The sequence below is a fragment of the Elephas maximus genome, chromosome 4 (assembly GCF_024166365.1).
Source record: "Elephas maximus indicus isolate mEleMax1 chromosome 4, mEleMax1 primary haplotype, whole genome shotgun sequence".
NCBI classification, from domain to species: Eukaryota; Metazoa; Chordata; class Mammalia; order Proboscidea; family Elephantidae; genus Elephas; species Elephas maximus.
The window spans coordinates 196,896,322-196,918,468 of record NC_064822.1 but is presented as its reverse complement, the minus strand read 5'-3'; the positions used below and the strand labels follow the sequence as shown (position 1 = coordinate 196,918,468).

Here is a 22,147-nt window from a genome sequence, read left to right as displayed (position 1 = left end):
TGACGTGAAATGAATTCAGATAACTCACTTGAAAAGCATTTTTCACAGGGGAAAAAAATACTTTTTTAAAAATATTTTAAATAACTTGAAAAATGTATATTCCCACAGATGTACAAAATGTTATATAGATGCATAAATGCCACCGTCCCCCGTGTGATTTCTGAGTTCTCTTTTTCTTCTTTTCCCTTTTACTGGCTTCTGGCCCACCCTCCAGCCCCCACCCCAGCACCTGAGTCCAGGTGATGGTTAGTGTAAGGAGTCGTTGACTTTATTCCTTTAAATTTACTTTGTTTCTAATTTTACAGTATTTTCCCTCTCCTCACCCCCAGTTTTTTGGGGATTTTTGGTTTGCTTGTTTGTTTTTGCTGTTCTCTGGGCTTTCTTGCTTTTTAACAGGAAACTCTTCTGTACTTTCCCATTTCATTTGTCCTTGCTTTCTTAAATCAGACACTTAGGACTCTGCCATGGCTTATGAACAAGACCTTATTTTCATCTGTCAGACTTGGAGGCAGCATGATTCATTAGGGCTCAGGCATGAGAACCAGACAGTCTGGATTCAAATCTCAGTTCGACCACTTCCTGAACATGTAACCCTTTGTGCCTCAGTTTCTCTATCTATAAAGTTGGAAAAAATAATAGTGCTTAATTCAGAGGTTTGTTGTGAGGATTCAATAAGAGAACTTAGGTAAATCAGTATTCAGAGTAGTGCCTGGCACCTCATGAAGGCTCTGTAAACATCATTTGGCTGCACTGCTTAAAGGATTGACCCTAACTCTCATTAGCAAGAGTGTGCAGAAATGGGAACGCTCACAATCCAGTGACAAAAGTATAAATTCAAATATTCATCGAATACATGACCCCAATGGGATAAGAGGAGCCCTGGTGGCACCGTGTTTACAGTGCTACTAACCAAAAGGTCAGCAGTTTGAACCCACCAGCTACCCCATGGGAGAAAGATATGGTAGTCTGCTTCCTTAAAGATTTACAGCCTTGGAAACCCTTTGGGGCAGTTCCCTGTCCTGTAGGGTTGCTATGAGGCAGAATCGACTCCATAGCAGTGGGTTTGGTTTTTTGGTTTAATGGGATAAGGAGCCTTGGTGGTGCAGGGAGCAAAGGACACCCAGCTCCTGCCCTGCGGGGCAGCATTCAAGACAGGAGCTTGGACTTTTGTGGAGGCCATCAAGTACTATATGCCAAATTTTAGAATATGTGTCCCATTTGACCCTGAAGTCCTACATTTGGAAACGTATCCTACATAAGTTCTGGGGTAAATGCATGAAGATATATTTAGTTTTATTCACAGTACCTGGGATTATGTTGTTGGTAGGTGCCATTGAGTCGGTTCCGACCCATAGGGACCCTATGTGCAACAAAATGATAGCTGTTATGCTTGAGCCCATTGTTGCAGCCACTGTGTCAATCTATCTCATTGAATGTCTTCCTCTTTTTCACTGACGCTGTACTTTACCAAGCATGATGTCCTTCTCCAGGGGCTGGTCCCTCCCAATAACATGTGCAAAGTATGTGAGACATACTCTCGCCATCCTTGCTTCTAAGGAGCACTCTGGTTGTACTTCTTCCAAGACAGATTTGTTCATTCTTTTGTCAGTCCATGGTATATTCAATATTCTTTGCCAACACCATAATTGGAAGGCATCAATTCTTCTTCTGTCCTCCTTATTCATTCTCCAGTTTTCACATGCATATGAGGCAAATGAAAACACCCTGGCTTGGGTCAGGTGCACCTTAGTCTTCAAGGTGACATCTTTGTTTTTTACACTTTAAAGACGTCTTTTGCAGCAGATTTGCCCAATGCAATGCATCTGTTGATTTCCTGACTGCTGCTTCCACAGGTGTTGATTGTTGATCGAAGTAAAATGAAATCCTTGACAACTTCATTGTTTTCTCTGTTTATCATGACGTTGCTTATTGGTCCAGTTGTGAGGATTTTTGTTTTCTTTATGTTGAGGTATAATCCATACCGAAGGCTGTGGTCTTTGAACTTCATGAGTAAGTGCTTCAAGTCCTCTTCACTTTCAGCAAGCAAGGTTGTGTCATCTGCATAACACAGGTTGTTACCTGGGATTATAATTGTAAAAATTTGGAACAACCTAAAATAATAAAGATTGGCTAAGAAAGCACATACGTCAGTACAGTGGAAGTCCAGGCAGTGGGAAGGGTGTCCAGAAGCTCCTCTTCTTCCTGCCGTGTGCCTTTGTGTGGTCTGGCCTTGCGTGCAGCAGGATGCATGGCTTTTATAAGCTCTAGGGAAAATTAAGCTGTTTCCATGGGAGAAATAAAGGAATAGTTGGCTGAATTCAGTCCTTTAAAAGAAAAGGCAGATAGAAAAACTGCATGCCGTCTCCATCTATAGAAGCACCATGTCCTATCCCTCCACCCTCAGTCTCTGCACCACACCCACACCACTTCCCTGTGTCAGGTTCCCACCCTCCCTCAGTGATGGAGCCGCCTCTCTGTCCTCTTCCTTCCCACAGCCGCTCTCCTGCACCTGGTGACTGTGAGTCAAGCAGAGTCCCAGGCAGGTGGGGGGGGTTTTGGGTCAAAGGATAGCGGCCTGATCTGGACTTCTGCTGAGACCCTGACGCCACCTTCACAGGCCCTAGGTAGCCGATACCAGAGACCCCGGGACCCTACAACCCATCAACAGCCCTGCCAACTCGCAGACACCTCAGCCTGGGGGAATCGTTTGTTAACGCCTCCTCCTACAAGTCAACATGATTTTCCTAATCATCGTGTCATAATCAGTTGTTGTTAGTTGCCATTGAGTCGGTCCTGACTCACAGTGACCCAATGTACAAAAGAATGAAACAACACCCAGTCCTGCACCATCCCCACAATCGTTGTTATGCTTGAGCCCATTGTTGCAGCCACTAAGTCAATCCATCTTGTTGAGGGTTTGATTTCTTGACTGCTGCTTCCAGGGCTGTTCATTGTGGATCCAAGTAAAACGAAATCCTTGACAACTTCAATCTTTTCAATCTGTTTATCATGATGTTGCTTATTGGTCCAGTTGTGAGGAGTTATGTTTTCTGGTATTCTCTGCTTTCAACCAGGATCCATCTGACATCAGCAGTGTATCCATGGTTTCATGTCCTCTTCTGAATCTGGCTTGAATTTCTGGCAGTTCCCTGTCGACATACTGCTGTAGACACTTTTGAATGATCTTCAGCAAAATTTTACTTGCATGTAATATTAATGATATTATTTGATAATTTGCACATTCATTTGTATCACTTTTTTGGGAATAGGCATAATATGGATCTCTTCCAGTCAGTTAGCCAGGTAGCTGTCTTCCAAATTTCTTGGCATTCCAGTGCTGCATCTGTTTGTTGAAACATCTCAATTGATATTCTATCAATTCCAGAAGCCTTTTTGTTTGCCAATGCCTTCAGTGAAGCTTGGACTTCTTCCTTCAGTACCATTGGTTCCTGATCATATGCCACCTCCTGCAATGGTTGAACATCGACCAGTTCTTTTTGGTATAATGACTCTGTGTATTCCTTCCCTCTTCTTTGAATGCCTCCTGCATCTTTAATATTTTCCCTATAGAATCCTTCAGTACTGCTACTCGAGTCTGGAATTTTCTCTTCAGTTCTTTCAGCTTGAGAAATGTTGAGCACATTCTTCCTTCTAGTTTTCTATCTCCGGGTCTTTGCACATGTCATTATAATACTTTATTTTGCCTTCTCGAGCCATCCTTTGAAATCTTCTGTTCAACTTTTTTACTTTGTCATTTCTTCCTTTTGTTTAGCTACTCAACATTCAAGAGCAAGTTTCAGAGTCTCTTCTGACATCATCTTGGTCTTTTCTTTCTCCCCTGTCTTTTTAATGACCTCTTGCTTTCTTCATGGATGATGTCCTTGATGTCATTTCACAACTCATCTGGTCTTCGGTCACTAGTGTTCAATGCATCAAATCTATTCTTGAGATGGTCTCTAAATTCAGGTGGGATATCCTCAAAGTTGTACTTTGGCCCTCATGGACTTGTTTTTTTTTCTTCAGTTTCAACTTGAACTTGCATATGAGCACTTGATGGTCTGTCCCACAGTCAGCCCGTGGCCTTGTTCTGACTGATGATATTGAGCTTTTCCATCGTCTCTTTCCACAGATGTAGTCGATTTGATTCCTGTGTATTCCATTTGGCAAGGTCCATGTGTATAGTCGCCATTTATGTTGGTGAAAAAAAGTATTTGCAATGAAGAAGCCGTTAGTCTTGCAAAATTCTGTCATGTGATCGCTGGCATTGTTTCTATCACCAAGGCCATATTTTCCAACTACCAATCTTTCTTTGTCTCCACCTTTCACATTCCAATCACCAGTCATTATCAATGCATCCTGATTGCATTTTTGATCAACATCAGACTGCAGAAGTTGGTAAAAATCTTCAATTTCTTCATCTTTGGCCTTGGTGGTTGGTGCGTAAATTTGAAAAATAATCATATTAATTGGTGTTCGTTGTAGGCATATGGATATTATCCTATCACTGACAGCGTTGTACTTTGGGATAGATCTAGAAATGCTCTTTTTGACGGTGAACGCAACACCATTCCTCTTCATGTTGTCATTCCCTGCATAGTAGACTATATGATTGTCCAATTCAAAATGAGCAATACCAATCCCATTTCAGCTCACTAATGCTGAGGATAGTGATGTTTACATGTTTCATTTCATTTTTTGACGATTTCAAATTTTCCTAGATTCATACTTCGTACAGTCCAGGTTCTGGTTATTAATGGATGTTTGCAGCTGTTTCTTCTCATTTCGAGTCGTGCCATGTCAGCAAATGAAGGTCCAGAAAGCTTGATTCCATCCACATTATTAAGGTCGACTCTACTTTAAGGAGGCAGCTCTTCCCCAGTCAGATTTTGAGTGCCTTCTAACCTAACGGGCTCATTTTCTGGCACTGTATCAGATAATGTTGGCTGCTATTCATAAAGTTTTCACTGGCTAATGCTTTTCAGAAATAGACCGGCAGGCCCTTCTTCCCAGTCTGTCAGTTTGTCGTACTGTGGAGGCTTGTGTGTTGCTGTGATGCTGGAAGCTATGCCACCAGTATTCAAATACCAGCAGGGTCGCCCACGAAGGACAGGTTTCAGCGGAGCTTCCCGACTAAGACAGACTAGGAAGAAGGGCCCAGCGGTCTACTTCTGAGAAGAATTAGTCATAATCAGCAGTAATCATTATTCTTTTGACCCACTCTTTAGTTTTAATACATTGGCAATTTACAAAGAATAGTTTACCATTTTTAAAATATTCAAATTTAGTAAAATATTTCACACATGAAGTAAAGTTTACACTAACCAAACACAAATGTCACACCCTGAAGTTTGTTCTGCTCCACTATTTCAGTTTTAATCACAAAAACTCCAACACAGAGTTACAGAGGTAAGTTCTGTTTCTTCCTGTTATAATCCCTGTGCTATTGGCGTCCATTTCAAATCCATGGTTTCCCCCAAACTAGTCTGCCCAGGCCCAAGTCCCGATCCTTTGGCAGGGCAAGGGTCCTACCTGCGTCCCTCCTGCAGGAAGAGCCTAGAGGAAGGACCACAGCCCCAAGGGGCCGGGAGGAAGGGGGGGTGTCAGGAAGTGCCTGTGGTGGGGTCGGGAGGTGCCCCTCACGAGGTCAGGACTTGCACCCACCTGGCAGCAAGCCTACCTGTCAACACAGGCCTCCCGGCCACCTTCCCCTCCAAGGCCTTTGCCATGATCTTCCTCCTCAGCATGGCACCATGGCTCTGCTCCTGGTGCCAGAACCTCTGTTCAGTGGGAGCCCAGGCCGCAGCCTTGTAGGCTTTATGCATGGCTACAACTTTAAGGCTAAAAACTCAGAACCCACACCCCACACCACAACTCTGCTCAGCCTTACACCTGCATTCCCAGGAAACCCGGTCCTCCGAAGTGTTGTCGTCCTTGAGTTCCCTGTCTCTGTGTCGGCTCCTTTTCCATCCCCTGGGCCAACCCACCCTGTGAAGGACCAGCCTTCTCCACCCCTACTTCTGCCCCCAACTCATCCTACTCAGAAGTGTTGCTGTGAAGGTGGCATCCCCTCTGTGTGGCCAGGGTGTTCTTCCGATGTCCCCTCTCAGCTTCCAGGCCATCCTCACACCATGCCAGAAATAGCATCAGGTCACACATGAAGCTAAATTCCTTATGTGGTAAAATCTCGCGGGTTCCCTGTTGTCCACAGAATAAATTCCAGGCTTTTTTCCAAACTGAAAATAGATTTAATATTTTTTCTGATTATACAAATAAGACAGGTTCATTGAAAAGTGTTTAAACAATCAAAAAGAGTAACGGGGAAAAGCAAAAACCATTTGAAAGTGGCCCCACATGGAGACAGCCACCGTGAACACTTCACTCGCCTACCTCATAAGGAGTCTAGAGGGGGTGCAAATGGTTGACGTGCTTGGCTACTGACCAAAAGATTGGAGGTGTGAGTCCATCCAGAGGCACCTGGGAGAAAGGCCTGGCAATCTGCTTCTGAAAAATCAGCCACTGAAAATCCTAGGGGCACAGTTCAACTCGGACACCCAGGGGTCACCATGAATTGGAGTTCACGCCACAGCAACCGGTCTGGTTTTGGTTTATGATCATGTACAAGGTGCCCGGTGGACACCCTGGTGGCGCAGTGGGTAAGAGCTACGGCTGCTAACCAAAAGGTCGGCAGCTCGAATCCACCAGGCGCTCCTTGGAAACTCCATGGCGCAGTTCTGCTCTGTCCTAAAGGGTCGCTAGGAGTCGGAATCGACTCAACGGCACACAACGACAGCATGTTATATATCCGTAAGTATTATATATATGATATACAAACAGATAAATATCTGATTTCAGTACACACATACGGGGGGACATATTCTACCTCCTGTATTTTCATAAACATTCTTTGCTGCTATGTTTTTTCTTTTACTTTTTCTTACCTTCCTGCCCCCTTTCCTATACCCCACCCCTGACACACACACACAAGGTAACCACTGTGAGCATCTTCCTCCATAATCACACACAAACAGGGTATTTTATCACTGTTTGATTTTCCCAAACTGGAATCAGATTGTTTTCTTCAGTTAACGATCGATACATCATGAAACTCTCTGAGACGTTTGGTAAAAATCTTACTCTTTTTAAGCGCTACATGGTATTTCGTGGCAGGGACAGGTCACAGTTTATTTACTAAAAACAAAAAACACCATTGCTGTCGAACCACGTTCCGACTCATAGTGACCCTACAGGGCAGAGTAGAACTTCCCTGTGGGGTTTCCAAGGCTGTAAACCTTTTCAGGAGCAAGCTGATGCATCTTTCTCTCAAGGAGTGACTGGTGGGTTCAAACCGCTGACCTTTCGGTTAGCAGCCAAGCGCCTAGCCACTGTGTCACCAGGGCTCCTGTTATTTAGATGGTCTCTCCTTTTTTTGAGCAGCCAGCTTGGGAATTTATTTTGCCGTAAAAAGCATTTTGTAATAAACGCCCTATGCACACATCCTTACTTAATCACGCTTCTCTTTCTAAGGGACAGAGTCCTAAAACAGAATTTGGGGCCAAAAAAGCAGTGTTTTAATTTTCAATCAATATTGCCAGTCTGAGTTCCACAAGTGTCCTCCTTTGGAACTGCACCAGCCCTGGGTGCCTTTGCTTCTTAATCCTCATCCATTTGATGGGTGAGAAGTGACACCTCACTGTCACCCCGACAGATACAGCTTGTGGCCCCCCCCAATTTCCTACAATAGAAGCCCAAAATTTTAGCTTGACCCCTAGAATTCCACAAGAAAGACCACATCCCCAGCTGTTCTTGAAGCTGTAAGGCCAGTGACGAAGGTCTGCTCTTGGAGCAGGGTAGGTATCCCCGTTCAGTGGCTGGGCCGCCCTCCTCGCCCACTCCCCTGCCCTGGCTGAAATGTGGATGAGACAGGGAGAGCTGACAGAGCTGTCCTTCACCCTGAGAATGGCAGAGCACGAGGGGGCAGAAGCCGAGCCCTGGTGACAATGGGAGCAACTGTCACCAGCTCTGGGCAGTCAGCCAGATTGCTACATGAAAGATTAAAAGCGACTTTTGTTTTGTTTAAGCCGGTGTCCCTTTGGTTTCTCAATTTCAGTAGCCAGGCTTGTATCCCGACTGACATATCTGACCACTCCTGTGGCTGTTTTTTCAAGCGTGTTTCTCCATCTGGCTTCCCTCTTTGTAAAATTCCTTCTCTTACTCGATGCCCATTTTTATTTGTTTGTCTCTTGCTTATCAATATGCCAGCACATTTATATAATATAGATATTAACAGTTATATGGATTACAGGTATTTTTCTCAAATTACATTTCTTTAATTTATGGTATCTTCTGCCACATCAAAATACTAAAATTTTACGTAGTCAAATACGACTGTGTTTTCCGGTGCAGTTTCTGAGCTTCCTGTTTTGTTTAAAAATGTCTCTCTATATAGAAGATGGACAGAGATAGATGGGCAGGCAGGCAGGCAGGCAGACAGATATAGATGATGTATACATTCAAGTAATATTTTATCTAAATATTTTTATTATATTTTACATTTAAACCAGTAAATAATTCATCTGGAATTCATTTTTGTGAATACATGAATAGAGACTCAGTTGTGACATCCTTCCCGTTAAACTGAATGACACCCTCTCCTTCTTGTGTGTTAATTCCAAATACACAGGGTCTCAGTGAATATCTGCTCTACCAAAGCCAGACAATTCTGATTTAAATGCCTTTATACGATTTGTTGTTGTTGTTGGGTTGCCGTCCAGTCAATTCCAGCTCATACTGATACCGTGTGCAGAGCGGAACTGCGCTCCACAGGGCTTTCAAGGGTGTGAGCTTTCAGAATCACATCACCAGGCCTTTATTCCAAGGTACCTCTGGTGGGGTCAAACCGCCAACCTTTCAGCTAGTAGTCGAGCACTTAACCATTTGTGCCGTCTAGGGACTACATTTATATGATTTAAAAAAAAAAATTACCATGGAGTCAATTCTGACTCATAGCCACCCTATAGGACAGAGGAGACCTGTCCCACAGGATTTCCAAGAAGCAGCTGGTGGATTAGAACTGCTGACCTTTTCGTTAGCAGCCGTAACTCTTAACGACTGCTCCACCAAGGCTCCTCATATGATTTTGTATCTGTTAAATAATGCCCCTTTTATTAGTTTTATGTTTTAGAATTTTCTGACTACTGTAATAAAATAACAAAATAGACTTTAAAGTAAAATCCACCACAAAGGATAAGGAAGGACACAATATAATGATTAAAGGGACAATATACAAGGAGGATATAACCATATTAAATATTTACACACCCAAAGACAGGGCTTCAAGATACATAAAACAAACTCTAACAGCATTGAGAAGTGAGATAGACAGCTCCACAATAATAGTAGGACACTTCCACACACCACTTTCAGTGAAGAACAGACCATCCAGAATGAAGCTGAATAAAGACACAGAAGATCTAAATGCCACAATCAACCAACTTAACCTCATAGACATATACAGAACACTCCACCCAACAGCAATCAAGTATACTTTCTTTTCCAACGCACATCGAACGTTCTGTAGAATAGACCACATGTTAGGTTATAAAGCAAGCCTTAGCAGGATCCAAAACATCGAAATACTACAAAGCATCTTCTCTGACCATAAAGCCATAAAAGTAGAAATCAATAATAGAAAAAGAAATTGAACACTTGGAAACTGAACAACACCCTGCTCAAAAACAACTGGGTTATAGGAGAAATTAAGGATGGAATAAAGAAATTCATAGAATCCAATGAGAATGAAAATACTTGCTATCAGGGTCTTTGGGACACAGCTAAAGCGGTGCTCAGAGGTCAATTTATATCAATAAATGCACACATACAAAAAGAAGAAAGGGCCAAAATCCAAGAGTTATGCCTACAACTTGAACAAGTAGAAAGAGAGCAACAAAAGAAACCCTCAGGCACCAGAACAAAGCACATAATAAAAATTAGAGCAGAATTAAATGAAGCAGAGAACAGAAAAACAATTCAAAGAGTCAACAAGATCAACAGCTGTTTTTTGAAAAAATTAACAAAATCAATAAAACATTGGCCAAACTGACAAAAGAAAAACAGGAGAGGAAGTAAATTACCCAAATAAGGAATGAAATGGGTGATATCATAACAGACCCAAAAGACCCAACTGAAATTAAAAGAATCATATCAGATTACTAAGAAAAATTGTACTCTAACAAATTTGAAAACCTAGAAGAAATGGATGAATTTCTAGAAACACACTACCTACCTAAACTAACACAAATACAGGTAGAAAAACTAAATAAACCCATAACAAAAGAAGAGATTGAAAAGGTAAGTAAAAAAACTCCCAACAGAGGCCTCACTCTATCTGATTTTAGAACATATTATACAGCCACGGAAACCCTGGTGGCATAGTGGTTAAGTGCTATGGCTGCTAACCAAGAGGTCAGCAGTTCGAATCTGCCAGGCGCTCCTTGGAAACTCTACGGGGCAGTTCTACTCTGTCCTATAGGGTCGCTATGAGTCAGAATCAACTTGATGGCAGTGGGTTTGGTTTTTGGTTTGGTTTATACAGCCACAGTAGTGAAAACAGCCTGATACTGCTACAACAACAGGCACACAGACCAATGGAACAGAATCGAGAACCCAGATATAAATCCATCCACGTATGAGCAGTTGATATTTGATAAAGGCCCAGTGTCAGTTAATTGGGGAAAAGATAGTCTTTTTAACAAATGGTGCTGGCATAACTGGATATCCATTTGCAAACAAATGAAACAGGACCCATACCTCACACCATGCACAAAAACTAACTCCAAGTGGATCAAAGACCTAAACATAAAGACTAAAACGATAAAGATCATGGAAGAAAAAATAGGGACAACGTTAGGAACCCTAATACAAGGCATAAACAGAATACAAAACATTACTAAAAATGACGAAGAGAAACCAGATAACTGGGAGCTCCTAAAAATCAAATACCTATGCTCATCTAAAGATTTCGCCAAAAGAGTAAAAAGACCACCTACAGATTGGGAAGAAATTTTCAGCTATGACATCTCCGACCAGCGCATGATCTCTAAAATCTATATGATTCTGATAAAACTTAACCACAAAAAGACAACCCAATTAAAAATTGGGCAAAGGATATGAACACACACTTCACTAAAGAAGATATTCAGGTGGCTAACAGATACATGAGAAAACACTCAAGATCATTAGCCATTAGAGAAATACAAATTAAAACAACGATGAGATTCCATCTCACACCAACAAGGCTGGCATTAATCCAAAAAACACAAAATAATCAATGTTGGAGAGGCTGCGGAGAGATTGGAACTCTTATACACTGCTGGTGGGAACGTAAAATGGTACAACCACTTTGGAAATCGATTTGTTGCTTCCTTAAAAAGCTAGAAATAGAGCTACCATACGATCCAGCAGTCCCACTCTTTGGAATATATCCTAGAGAAATAAAAGCCTTTACAAGAGCAGATATATACACATCCATGTTCACTGCAGCACTGTTTACAAGAGCAAAAAGATGGAAGCAACCAAGGTGCCCATCAAAGGATGAATGGATAAATAAATTATGGTATATTCACACAATGGAATACTACGCATCAATAAAGAACAGTGATGAATCTGTGAAACATTTCATAACATGGAGGAACCTGGAAGGCATTATGCTGAGCGAAATCAGTCAGAGGCAAAAGGACAAATATTGTATAAGACCACTATTATAAGATCTTGAGAAACAGTTTAAACTGAGAAGAACACATTCTTTTGTGGTTACGAGAGTGGGGAGGGAGGGAGGGTGGGAGAGGGTTATTTACTGATTAGATAGTAGATAAGAACAACTTTAGGTGAAGGGAAGGACGATACCCAATACAGGGAAGGTCAGCTCAACTGGACCGGACCAAAAGCAAAGAAGTTTCCTGGATGAACTGAATGCTTCGAAGGTCAGTGGAGCAAGGGCGGGGGTTGGAGGACTATGGCTTCAGGGGACATCTAAGTCAATTGGCAAAATAAATTCTATTAAGAAAACATTCTGCATCCCACTTTGAAGTGTGGCGTCTGGGGTCTTAAATGCTAACAAGCGGCCATCTAAGATGCATGAATTGGTCTCAACCCGCCTGGATCAAAGGAGAATGAAGAACACCAAGGACACAAGGTGATTACGAGCCCAAGAGACAGAAAGGGCCACATGAACCAGCGACTACATCATCCTGAGACCAGAAGAACTAGATGGTGCCCGGCTACAACCGATGACTGCCCTGACAGGGAACACAACAGAGAACCCCTGAGGGAGCAGGAGAACAGTGGGATACAGACCCCAAATTCTCATAAAAAGACCAGACTTAATGGTCTGACTGAGACTAGAAGAATCCCGGCGGTCATGGTCCCCAAATCTTCTGTTGGCCCAGGATAGGAACCATTCCCAAAGACAACTCATCAGACGTGGAACGGACTGGACAGCGGGTTGGAGAGAGATGCTGATGAGGAGTGAACTACTTGTATCAGGTGGACACTTGAGACTATGTTGGCATCTCCTGTCTGGAGGGGAGATGGGAGGGTAGAGAGGGTTAGAAACTGGCAAAATTGTCACGAAAGGAGAGACTGGAAGGAGGTAGCGGCTGACTCATTAGCGGGAGAGTAAATGGGAATATGTAGTGAGGTGTATATAAGTTTATATGTGAGATACTGACTTGATTTGTAAACTTTCACTTAAAGTACAATAAAAATTATTTAAAAAAAAAAAAACTGCCAACAACAGCAACAACAAAAAAAGCCCTGGCCCTGACAGCTTCACAGGAGATTTCTACCAAATTTTTGGAGAAGAGTTAACACCACTACTACCAAGCGTGTTTCAGAACATAGGAAAGGATGGAACACTCCCAAACTCATTCTATGAAGCCAGCATATCCCTGATACCAAAACCAGGTAAAGACATCACAAAAATAAGAAAATTACAGACTTATATCCCTCATGAACTTAGACACAAAAAGCCTCAATGAAATTTTAGCCAATAGAATTCAACAACATATCAAAAAAGTAATTCACCTTGACCAAGGGGGATTCATACCAGGTATGCAGGGATGGTTCAACATTACAAAAACAACTAATGTAATCCATCATATAAATAAAACAGAAGGCAAGAAACCACATGATCTTATCAATTGATGCGGAAAAGCATTTGACAATGTCCAACACCCATTCATGATAAAAACTCTCAGCAAAATAGGAATAGAAGGGAAATTCCTCAACATAATAAAGGGTATTTATACAAAGCCCACAGCCAACATCATCTTAAATGGAGAGAGTCTGAAAGCATTTCCCTTGAGAATGAGAACCAGACAAGTACGCCCTTTATCACCACTTTTGTTCAACATTGTGCTGGAGGTCCTAGCCAGGGCAATTAGGTTAGATAAAGAAATAAAGGGCATCCAAATTGCTAAGGAAGAAGTAAAAGTATCTCCGTTTGCAGATGACATGATCTTATAAACAGAAAACCCTAAAAAATTCTCAAGAAAACTACTGAAACTAATAGAAGAGCTCAGCAGAATATCAGGATACAAGATAAACATACAAAAATCAGTTGGATTCCTCTACACCAACAGAGAGAACATGGAAGAGGATATCACCAAATCAATACCATTTACAATAGCCCCCAAGAAGATAAAATACCTAGGAATAAATCTAACCAGAGACATAAAAGGCCTATACAAAAAAAATTACAAGACACTACTGCAAGAAACCAAAAGAGACCTGCATAAGTGGAAAAACATACCTTGCTCATGGAAGGAAGATTAACATTGTAAAAATGTCTATTCTACCAAAAGTGATCTATATATACAATGAAATCCAATCCAAATTCCAACAATATTTTTTAATGAGATGGAGAAACAAATCACCAACTTCATATGGAAGGGAAAGAGGCCCTGGATAAGTAAAGCATTACTGAAAAAGAAGAACAAAGTGGGAGGCCTCACACTACCTGATTTTAGAACATATTTTACCGACAGAGTAGTCAAAACAGCCTGGTTCTGGTACAAGAACAGATACATAGACCAATGGAACAGAATTGAGAATCCAGACATAAATCCATCTACATATGAGCAGCTGATATTTGACAAAGGCCCAAAGTCAGTTAAATGGGGTAAAGACCATCTCTTTAATAAATGGTGCCTGCATAGCTGGATATCCATCTGCAAAAAAATGAAACAAGATCCATACCCCACGCCATGCACAAAAACCAACGCAAAATGGATCAAAGACCTAAATATAAAATCTAAAATGATAAAGATCATGGAAGAAAAAATAGGGACAATGCCAGGGGCCTTAATACATGGAATAAACAGTATACAAAACATTACTAACAATGCACAAGCACCAGAAGAGAAACCAGATAACTGGGAGCTCCTAAAAATCAAACACCTATGCTCATCCAAAGACTTCACCAAAAGAGTAAATAGATTACCTACAGACTGGGAAAAAGGTTTTAGCTATGACATTTCTGATCAGCGTCTGATCTCTAAAATCTATATGATGCTGCAAAAGCTCAACAACAAAAAGATAAATAATCCAATTAAAAAATGGGCAAAAAATATGAACAGGCACTTCACCATGGAAGACTTTCAGGCAGCTAACAGATACATGAGGAAATGCTCACGATTGTTAGCCATCAGAGAAATGCAAATAAAAACTGCAATGAGATACTATCTTACTCCAACAAGGCTGGCATTAATCCAAAACACACAAGATAATAAATGTTGGAGAGGTTGTGGAGAGATCGGAAAAGAACACTTATACACTGCTGGTGGAAATGTAAAATGGTACAACCACTTTGGAAATCGATTTGGTGCTTCCTTAAAAAGCTAGAAATAGAGCTACCATACGATCCAGCAGTCCCACTCTTTGGAATATATCCTAGAGAAATAAAAGCCTTTACAAGAACAGATATATACACATCCATGTTCACTGCAGCACTGTTTACAATAGCAAAAAGATGGAAGCAACCAAGGTGCCCATCAAAGGATGAATGGATAAATAAATTATGGTATATTCATATAATGGAATACTACGCAACGATAAAGAACAATGATGAATCCATGAAACATCTCATAACATGGAGGAATCTGTAAGGCATTGTGCCGAGTGAAATTAGTCAGTTGCAAAAGGACAAATACTGTATGAGACCACTATTATAAGAACTCAAGAAATAGTTTAAACAGAGAAGAGAATATTCTTTGATGGTTACCAGGGTGAGGAGGGAGGGAGAGAGGGGGTATTCACTAATTAGATAGTAGACAAGAACTGTTCTAGGTGAAGGGAAAGACAACACACAATACAGGAGAATTCAGCACAATTGGACTAAACCAAAAGCAGTTTCCTGAATACAACCAAACACTTTGAAGGCCAGAGTAGCAGGAGCAGGGGTCTGGGAACCCTGGTTTCAGGGGATATCTAGGTCAATTGGCATAACAAAATGCATTAAGAAAACATTCTGCATCTCACTTTGGTGAGTGGTGTCTGGGTTCTTAAATGCTAGCAAGCAACTATCTAAAATGCATCAATTGGTCTCAAACCACATGGAGCAAAGGAGAATGAAGAACACCAAAGACATAAGATAGTTATGAGCCCAAGAGACAGGAAGGGCCACATAAATCAGAGAACACAACAGCCTGAGACCAGAAGAACTAGATGGTGCCTGGCTATAACCGATGACTGCCCTGACAGGGAACACAACAGAAAATCCCTGGAGGAGCAGGAGAACAGTGGGAGGCAGGCCTCAAATTCTCATAAAAAGACCAGACTTAATGGTCTGACTGAGACCTTCTGTTAGCCCAAGGTTAGAACCATTCCCGAAGCCAACTCCTCAGACAAGGATTGGATTGGACTATAAAACAGAAAATTATACTGATGAGGAGTGAGCTTCTTGGCTCAAGTAGACACATGAGACTATGTGGGGAGCTCCTGTCTGGAGGGGAGATGAGAAGGCAGAGGGGGACAAGAGCTGGCTGAATGGACACGGGGAATACAGGGTGGAGAGGAAGAATGTGCTGTTTCATTAGGGGGAGAGCAACTAGGAGTACATTGCAAGGTATATATAAATTTTTGTATGAGAGACTGACTTGATTTGTAAACTTTCACTTATAGCACACTAAAGAAAAAAAAAAAGATCTATCCTGAAGTATAACAATGTCAATGATAGGCTAATACCCATAAGCCTACAAGGAAGACCAGTTAATATGACTATTATTCAAATTTATGCACCAACCACTAAGCCCAAAGATGAAGAAATGGAAGATTTTTTTTTTACCAACTTCAGCAGTCTGAAATTGATCAAACATGTAGTCAGGATGCACTGATAATAACTAGTGATTGGAATGTGAAAGCTGGAAACAAAGAAGAAGGATTGGTAGTTGGAAAATATGCCCTTGGTGACAGAAATGATGCCAGACATGGCATGACTGAATTTTGCAAGACCAACGACTTCTTCATTGCAAATACCATTTTTCACCAACATAAATGGCGACTATACACATGGACCTCGCCAGATGGAATACACAGGAATCAAATCGATTACATCTGTAGAAAGAGACGATAGAAAAGGTCAATATCATCAGACAGAACAAGGCCAGGGGCCGACTGTGGATCAGACCATTAATTACTCATATGCAAGTTCAAATTGAAACTGAAGAAAATTAGAACAAGTCCATGAGAGCCAAAGTATGACCTTGAGTATATCCCACCTGAATTTAGAGACCATTTCAGGAATAGATTTGAGGCGTTGAACACTAATGACCAAAGACCAGACAAGTTGTGGAATGACATCAAGGACATCATACATATGGAAAGCCAAGAGTTCATTAAAAAGACAGGAGAAAAATAAAAGACCTAAATGGATGTCAGAAGAGACTCTGAAACTTGCTTTTGAATGTCAGGTAGCTAAAACAAAAGGAAAAAATGATGAGGTAAAAGAGCTGAACAGAAGATTTTAAAGGGTGGCTCGAGAAGACAAAGTATTATGATGACATGTGCAGAGACCTGGAGATAGCCAAAAGGAAAGAAGACGCTCAGCATTTCTCAAGCTGAAAGAACTGAAGAAAAAATTCAAGTCTCTAGTTGCAATAGTGAAAGATTCTACAGGGAATATATTAAACGATGCAGGAAGCATCGAAAGAAGATGGAAGGAATACAGAGTCACCATACCAAAAAGAATTGGTTGACATTCAACCATTTCAGAAGGTAACATAGGAAGAAGTCCAAGCTGCACTGAAGGCATTGGTGAAAAACAAGGCTCCAGGATTGACGGAATATCAATTGAGATGTTTCAACAAACAGATGCAGCACTGGAAGTGCTCACTTGTCTATGCCAAGAAATATGGAAAACAGCTACCTGGGCAACCAACTGGAAGAGATCCATATTTATGCCTATTCCCAAGAAAGGTGATCCAAATGAATGTGGAAATTATTGAACAATATCATTAGTATCATAGGCAAGTAAAATTTTCCTGAAGATCATTCAAAAGCAGCTACAGCAATATATTGACAGGGAACTGCCAGAAGTTCAAGCCAGATTCAGAAGAGGTCATGGAACCAGGAATATCATTGCTTATGTCAGACCGATCCTGGCTGAAAGCAGAGAATACCAAAAAGATGTTTACCTGTGTTTTATTGACTATGCTAAGCCATTCAACTGTGTGGATCATAACAAATTATGGATAGCATTGTGAAGAATGGGAATTCCAGAACACTTTAATTGTGCTCATGAGGAAACTTCACATAGATCAAGAGGCAGTTGTTCAAACAGAGCAAGGGGATACCGCATGGTTTAAAGACAGGAAAGGTGTGCATCAAGGCTGTATCCTTTCACCATACCTATTCAATCTGTATGCTGAGCAAATAATCCAAGAAGCTGGACTATATGAAGAATAATGGGGCATCAGGATTGGAGGAAGACTCATTAACAACCTGTGTTATGCAGATGACACAACCTTTCTTGCTCAAAGTGAAGAAGGCTTGAAGCACTTACTGATGAGGATCAAAAGCCACAGCCTTCAGTATGGCTTACACTCAACATAAAGAAAACAAAAATCCTCACAACTGGACCAGTAAACAACATCATGATAAGCGGAGAAAAGATTGAGGCTGTCATGGATTTCATTTTACTTGGATCCACAATCAACACACACAGAAGCAGCAATTAAGTAATCAAAAAAGTACTGCATTGGGCAAATCGGCTGCAAGAGAGCTCTTTGAAGTGTTAAAAAGCAAAGATGTCACCTTGAGGACTAAGGTGCGCCTGATCCAAGCCATGGTGTTTTCAATCACCTCGTATGCAAGCAAAAGCTGGACAACAAATAATGAAGACAAAAGAATTGACACCTTTGAATTGTGGTGTTGGCGAAGAATATTGAATATACCATGGACTGCCAAAAGAATGAACAAATCTGTCTTGGAGGAAGTACAAGTGGATTGCTCCTTGGAAGCAAGGATGGCAAGGCTTCATCCCACATACTTTGGACGTGTTTTCAGGAGGGATCAGTCCCTGGAGAAGGACATCAGGCTTGGTAAATACCGGGTCAGTGAAAAAGAGGAAGACCCTTATCAAGATGGATTGACACAGTGGATACAACAATGGGCTCAAGCATTGCAACTATTTTGAGAATGGCGCAGGACCGGGCAGTGTTTTGTTCTGTTGTACATAGGGTCACTATGTGTTGGAACTGAGTCGGCACCTAACAACAACGTTAGTATGTCATTTTCTCATTCTTAATTTTGTATAATTTTGCATTTCCCCCTTGATGAAGCTCACTGGCGCACTTATCTACTTATTTGTCTTCTTTTAAAAATAACTATTGCATTTATTTATCGTTTCTATTATTTGTGTTAGTTCCTGCTTCAGTCTTTTAGTTTATATGATGATTCTTTTTCATAATGTTTGTAAGATAAGTACTATATTCCTTTATTTTCAATTTTTCTTCATTAATAGTAAAGTCATTTGAGGCTATACATTTTCCTCTGAACACAGCTTTAGCTGCATCCTGTAGAGTTGGGTATGAAGGTATTCACCTTTGCAATGCTGTATAGATAATTTGTAACTTCAGATTTTAGTTTCTCTTTGATCCAGGGCTTTATATATATACAAATACACAGAGGGAGAGGACTTGTCGTTTTCTAAACATATATGTGATGGAAGCATGTGTTCTATTATATCTTTTGTATTCAACTTGTATGACTTTTTTGCAGCCAGAGAATTTTGCAAATATTCTATGGGTTTAAAGAGATGCAAAGTTCTCCCTCAACAAATATCAATTTAACTGAGCTTGCTGGCTGAATTTTTCAGTTCCTTTATTCTCAAACTTATACTTTATCTACCATACCAAACCTGTTGTGGCTGAATGGATTCCGACTCATAGTGACTCTATAGGACTGAGTAGAACTGCCCCATAGAGTTTCGAAGGAGCGTCTGGTGGATTCTAACTGTCGACCTTTTGGTTAGCAGCCATAGCACTTAACCAAAACGCCACCAGGTTATCCTTTTTATCTACATATCTGTTCAATTCTGGAATGGGTGAACTGAAGCCTAAGGAAAGTTGAGGCTGAACCTTCTGCTCTGCGGCCCAGCCTGAAGGACGCCAAGCAGCGCCATGGAACCAGGGTAGAGTCCCCGCCAAAGATGGTGCAGGAAGTGGGGGCGGAGCCAGGTTAGGGCGCAAAGCGGGTCAGTCCCGTTGCCAGGAAGCGGACGGGGACACAATGGGGTCTGGGAGTAGGGTTGGGCGGCGGCGGAAATCCAGCTTAGAGTCACCACCCCACCTTGCCTGCCAGCACCACCACCCCACCTTGCCTGCCAGCACCGGGAGCCATCCGAGCAGGTCAGTCCATCCATTCGGACGTCAGGGCTTTCTCTCCGGGGCTCCGAGTACCCCAAGCGGCCCCTCCCCAGGCTATCTTCGCCCGACGCCCTAGATCTCCCGGCCTCCGGAAACTCGGGGGATTCTCTTCCCGAAATCCACCCTACTGAAATCGTTTTGGAGACAGGAGACAGGGGATGGCCTTGAAGCTCTGTTCCCGCCCCGTGCCCCGTCACCAAGCCTGGAAAGCTGCCGTTTGTTTTCCTGGCGCCTGGGATACCGGGTGGGCCCCGCCCCCGTAGTCGGGCTAAGCGGGAGGGAACTGGAGAGGGTGAGCTCCGCGGCGTATGCGGGGTGGAGGGCCGGGGCTCCCAACCCTCCGTCCACAGGTGCCGCGGGCCGCAGGTGCCAGCCCTTCGAGCTATGGGTTCGGACGTCTGGGTCGGCCCTTGGCGGCCACACCGACCCCGCGGGCCCATCGCGGCGCTCTACAAAGGCCCGGGGCCCAAGTACAAGCTGCCTCCGAACACCGGTACCTGGGCGGGGGTTACCGGGGGAGGGGGCCTTGCAGGAGGTCTGTGCCAGAGGTGGGAGGGGTCTATGCATCCAGAGGTGCGAGGTCTGCGGGCTGGGACCTAGGGAAGGACCTGTGCGGGCGACTTGAGTCTGTACTGTGGGGGTTGTTAGGGATGCAGGACCCGGACTATGCCCGGGGGAGGGGGAGGAGGAGGGGTGTCTGTGTCCCGGGGGCGGGGAAGTCTGGCAAGGGGGAGACGGGTGGGGACCCTGTGCCCCGGAGGGGGTGGAGGGAGGCGCACCCGGCGCTGACGCTGGGACACTCCTGCAGGTTACATCCTCCACGACCCGTCACGGCCCCGCGCCCCCGCCTACACCTTCGGTGCGCGCCTCCCCACGCAACAGCAGTCCTGCAGCCCCGGGCCTGGCCACCTAGTGCCCGCCCGCATGACCGTGCGCGGCCCCGACGGTTCCCCCTCCTACTCCATCTACGGTCGCCCACGCGACGGGGCGCGCTTCCTCACTCCTGGACCGGGTCAGGCTCCCTGCGACCCCGGCCTCCCCAACTCCGAGCCGCCTCCCGGGAGCCCCGCCCAAGAACCCCCGCTGAACCCCTAACCCCTTTCAGGGACCGTAACCTCCCAGATTTGGGACCCCCTTTTCTGAAATGTCAAAATCCAGTACCCCGACTCCCACGTGGCTTTGAGAAATCCTGAGTCCAATCTCCCCCAGTCCGGGTCCCCACCAGGCCCTCCCACGCGGTTCCGGCCCACACCCTCTGTCCGCCCCGCAGGCAGATACTTCCCGGAGAGAGCCGGGAACTTGGCATACCCCAGCGCGCCTCGGCACACCATCGCTCCTCGAAACTGGGGCGTCCAACCTGAGCAACAAACCCCAGGTGAGGCCAGAAGGTCCCAGCGCCGTGGAAATGCCCCTTTCCTCTCTACAGTCCTGGACCCGCACCGGGTCCACCCTTCAGAGTGCGCACTGCAGGCGCTGGGATCACCCGGCCCTCGGACGGCTGTGGGGACCCTGGGCCTATTCGCAAGAATTCATCCCCAGCTCGGCCCCACGACTGCCCCACCCTAGGCCCCGGGACCTACACGGTGCCCTCACTCTTGGGCTCCCGCGTCATCGGCAAAGTCTCGGCTCCAACTTACTCAATCTATGGCCGCAGCGCAGTGGGCACCTTCTTCGAGGACCTCAGCAAGGTGGGAAAGGTGCCACGAGGGCTCATTGTAGTAAGGGGTCAACAGAGGGGTTAGAGGGCAAGGGCAGAGTTAGTGGTCTGCGCAGAATGAAGCCAGGCCCAGTGGCTCTCCTGCCCTCCCGTAGACCCCGGGCCCCTGCGCCTACCACGTGGTGAACCCCGGTGTCTACAAGTCCCGGGCCCCCCAGTTCACGATGCTGGCCCGGACTTCGCTCCCCGAAGACAACACCTTGAAGCCCGGGCCCGCGGCCTACAACGTAGACAAGGTGGCCTGGAGTTCAGGGGCAGGGGGCAGAGGCGGGAGCTCAGGGTTTGGCTCCTGGACCGAGGGTCTGAGGTCCGGAGCACGCAGAGCCAGATGGCGGTTCTGCGCGGTCAGCGGCCTCTCCCGCCCACAGCACCGGAAGCCCCGTGGCTGGAGCTTCGGAATCCGGCACTCCGACTACCTGGCTCCGCTGGTGACCGACGTGGATGGCTGACCCGCCGGGCGGGCGCGGCCCCACAAATGTTTGCTTAAAGTGTCACATGCAGCCGCGTGTCC

General features: G+C 44.1%; 1 protein-coding gene across 2 annotated transcripts; it reads left to right on the top strand.

The window, feature by feature from the left end:
* The first annotated feature begins 19,785 nt into the window (after nucleotides 1–19,785).
* On the top strand, nucleotides 19,786–22,119 carry ODF3B (outer dense fiber of sperm tails 3B). 2 transcript variants are annotated; one of them, XM_049884788.1, is made up of 7 exons: nucleotides 19,793–19,901; nucleotides 20,270–20,412; nucleotides 20,728–20,931; nucleotides 21,190–21,294; nucleotides 21,486–21,607; nucleotides 21,732–21,872; nucleotides 22,005–22,119. In XM_049884788.1, the coding sequence occupies exons 2-7, from the start codon at nucleotides 20,304–20,306 to the stop codon at nucleotides 22,083–22,085; spliced, it is 762 nt and encodes a 253-aa protein (XP_049740745.1). In that variant the 5' UTR covers nucleotides 19,793–19,901; nucleotides 20,270–20,303; the 3' UTR covers nucleotides 22,086–22,119. The 2 variants fall into 2 exon arrangements, with proteins under 2 accessions (XP_049740744.1, XP_049740745.1); XM_049884787.1 differs by having other exon boundaries at nucleotides 19,786–19,901; nucleotides 21,732–22,119.
* The last annotated feature ends 28 nt before the right edge of the window (nucleotides 22,120–22,147 follow it).

Coding starts and splice junctions, on each gene's coding strand:
- ODF3B (XM_049884787.1), top strand. CDS start 20,304: ATGGGTTCGGACGTCTGGGTCGGCCCTTGGCGGCCACACCGACCCCGC. Junction 20,413..20,727: donor CAAGCTGCCTCCGAACACCG/GTACCTGGGCGG, acceptor ACACTCCTGCAG/GTTACATCCTCCACGACCCG. Junction 21,295..21,485: donor ACCTGAGCAACAAACCCCAG/GTGAGGCCAGAA, acceptor GCCCCACCCTAG/GCCCCGGGACCTACACGGTG.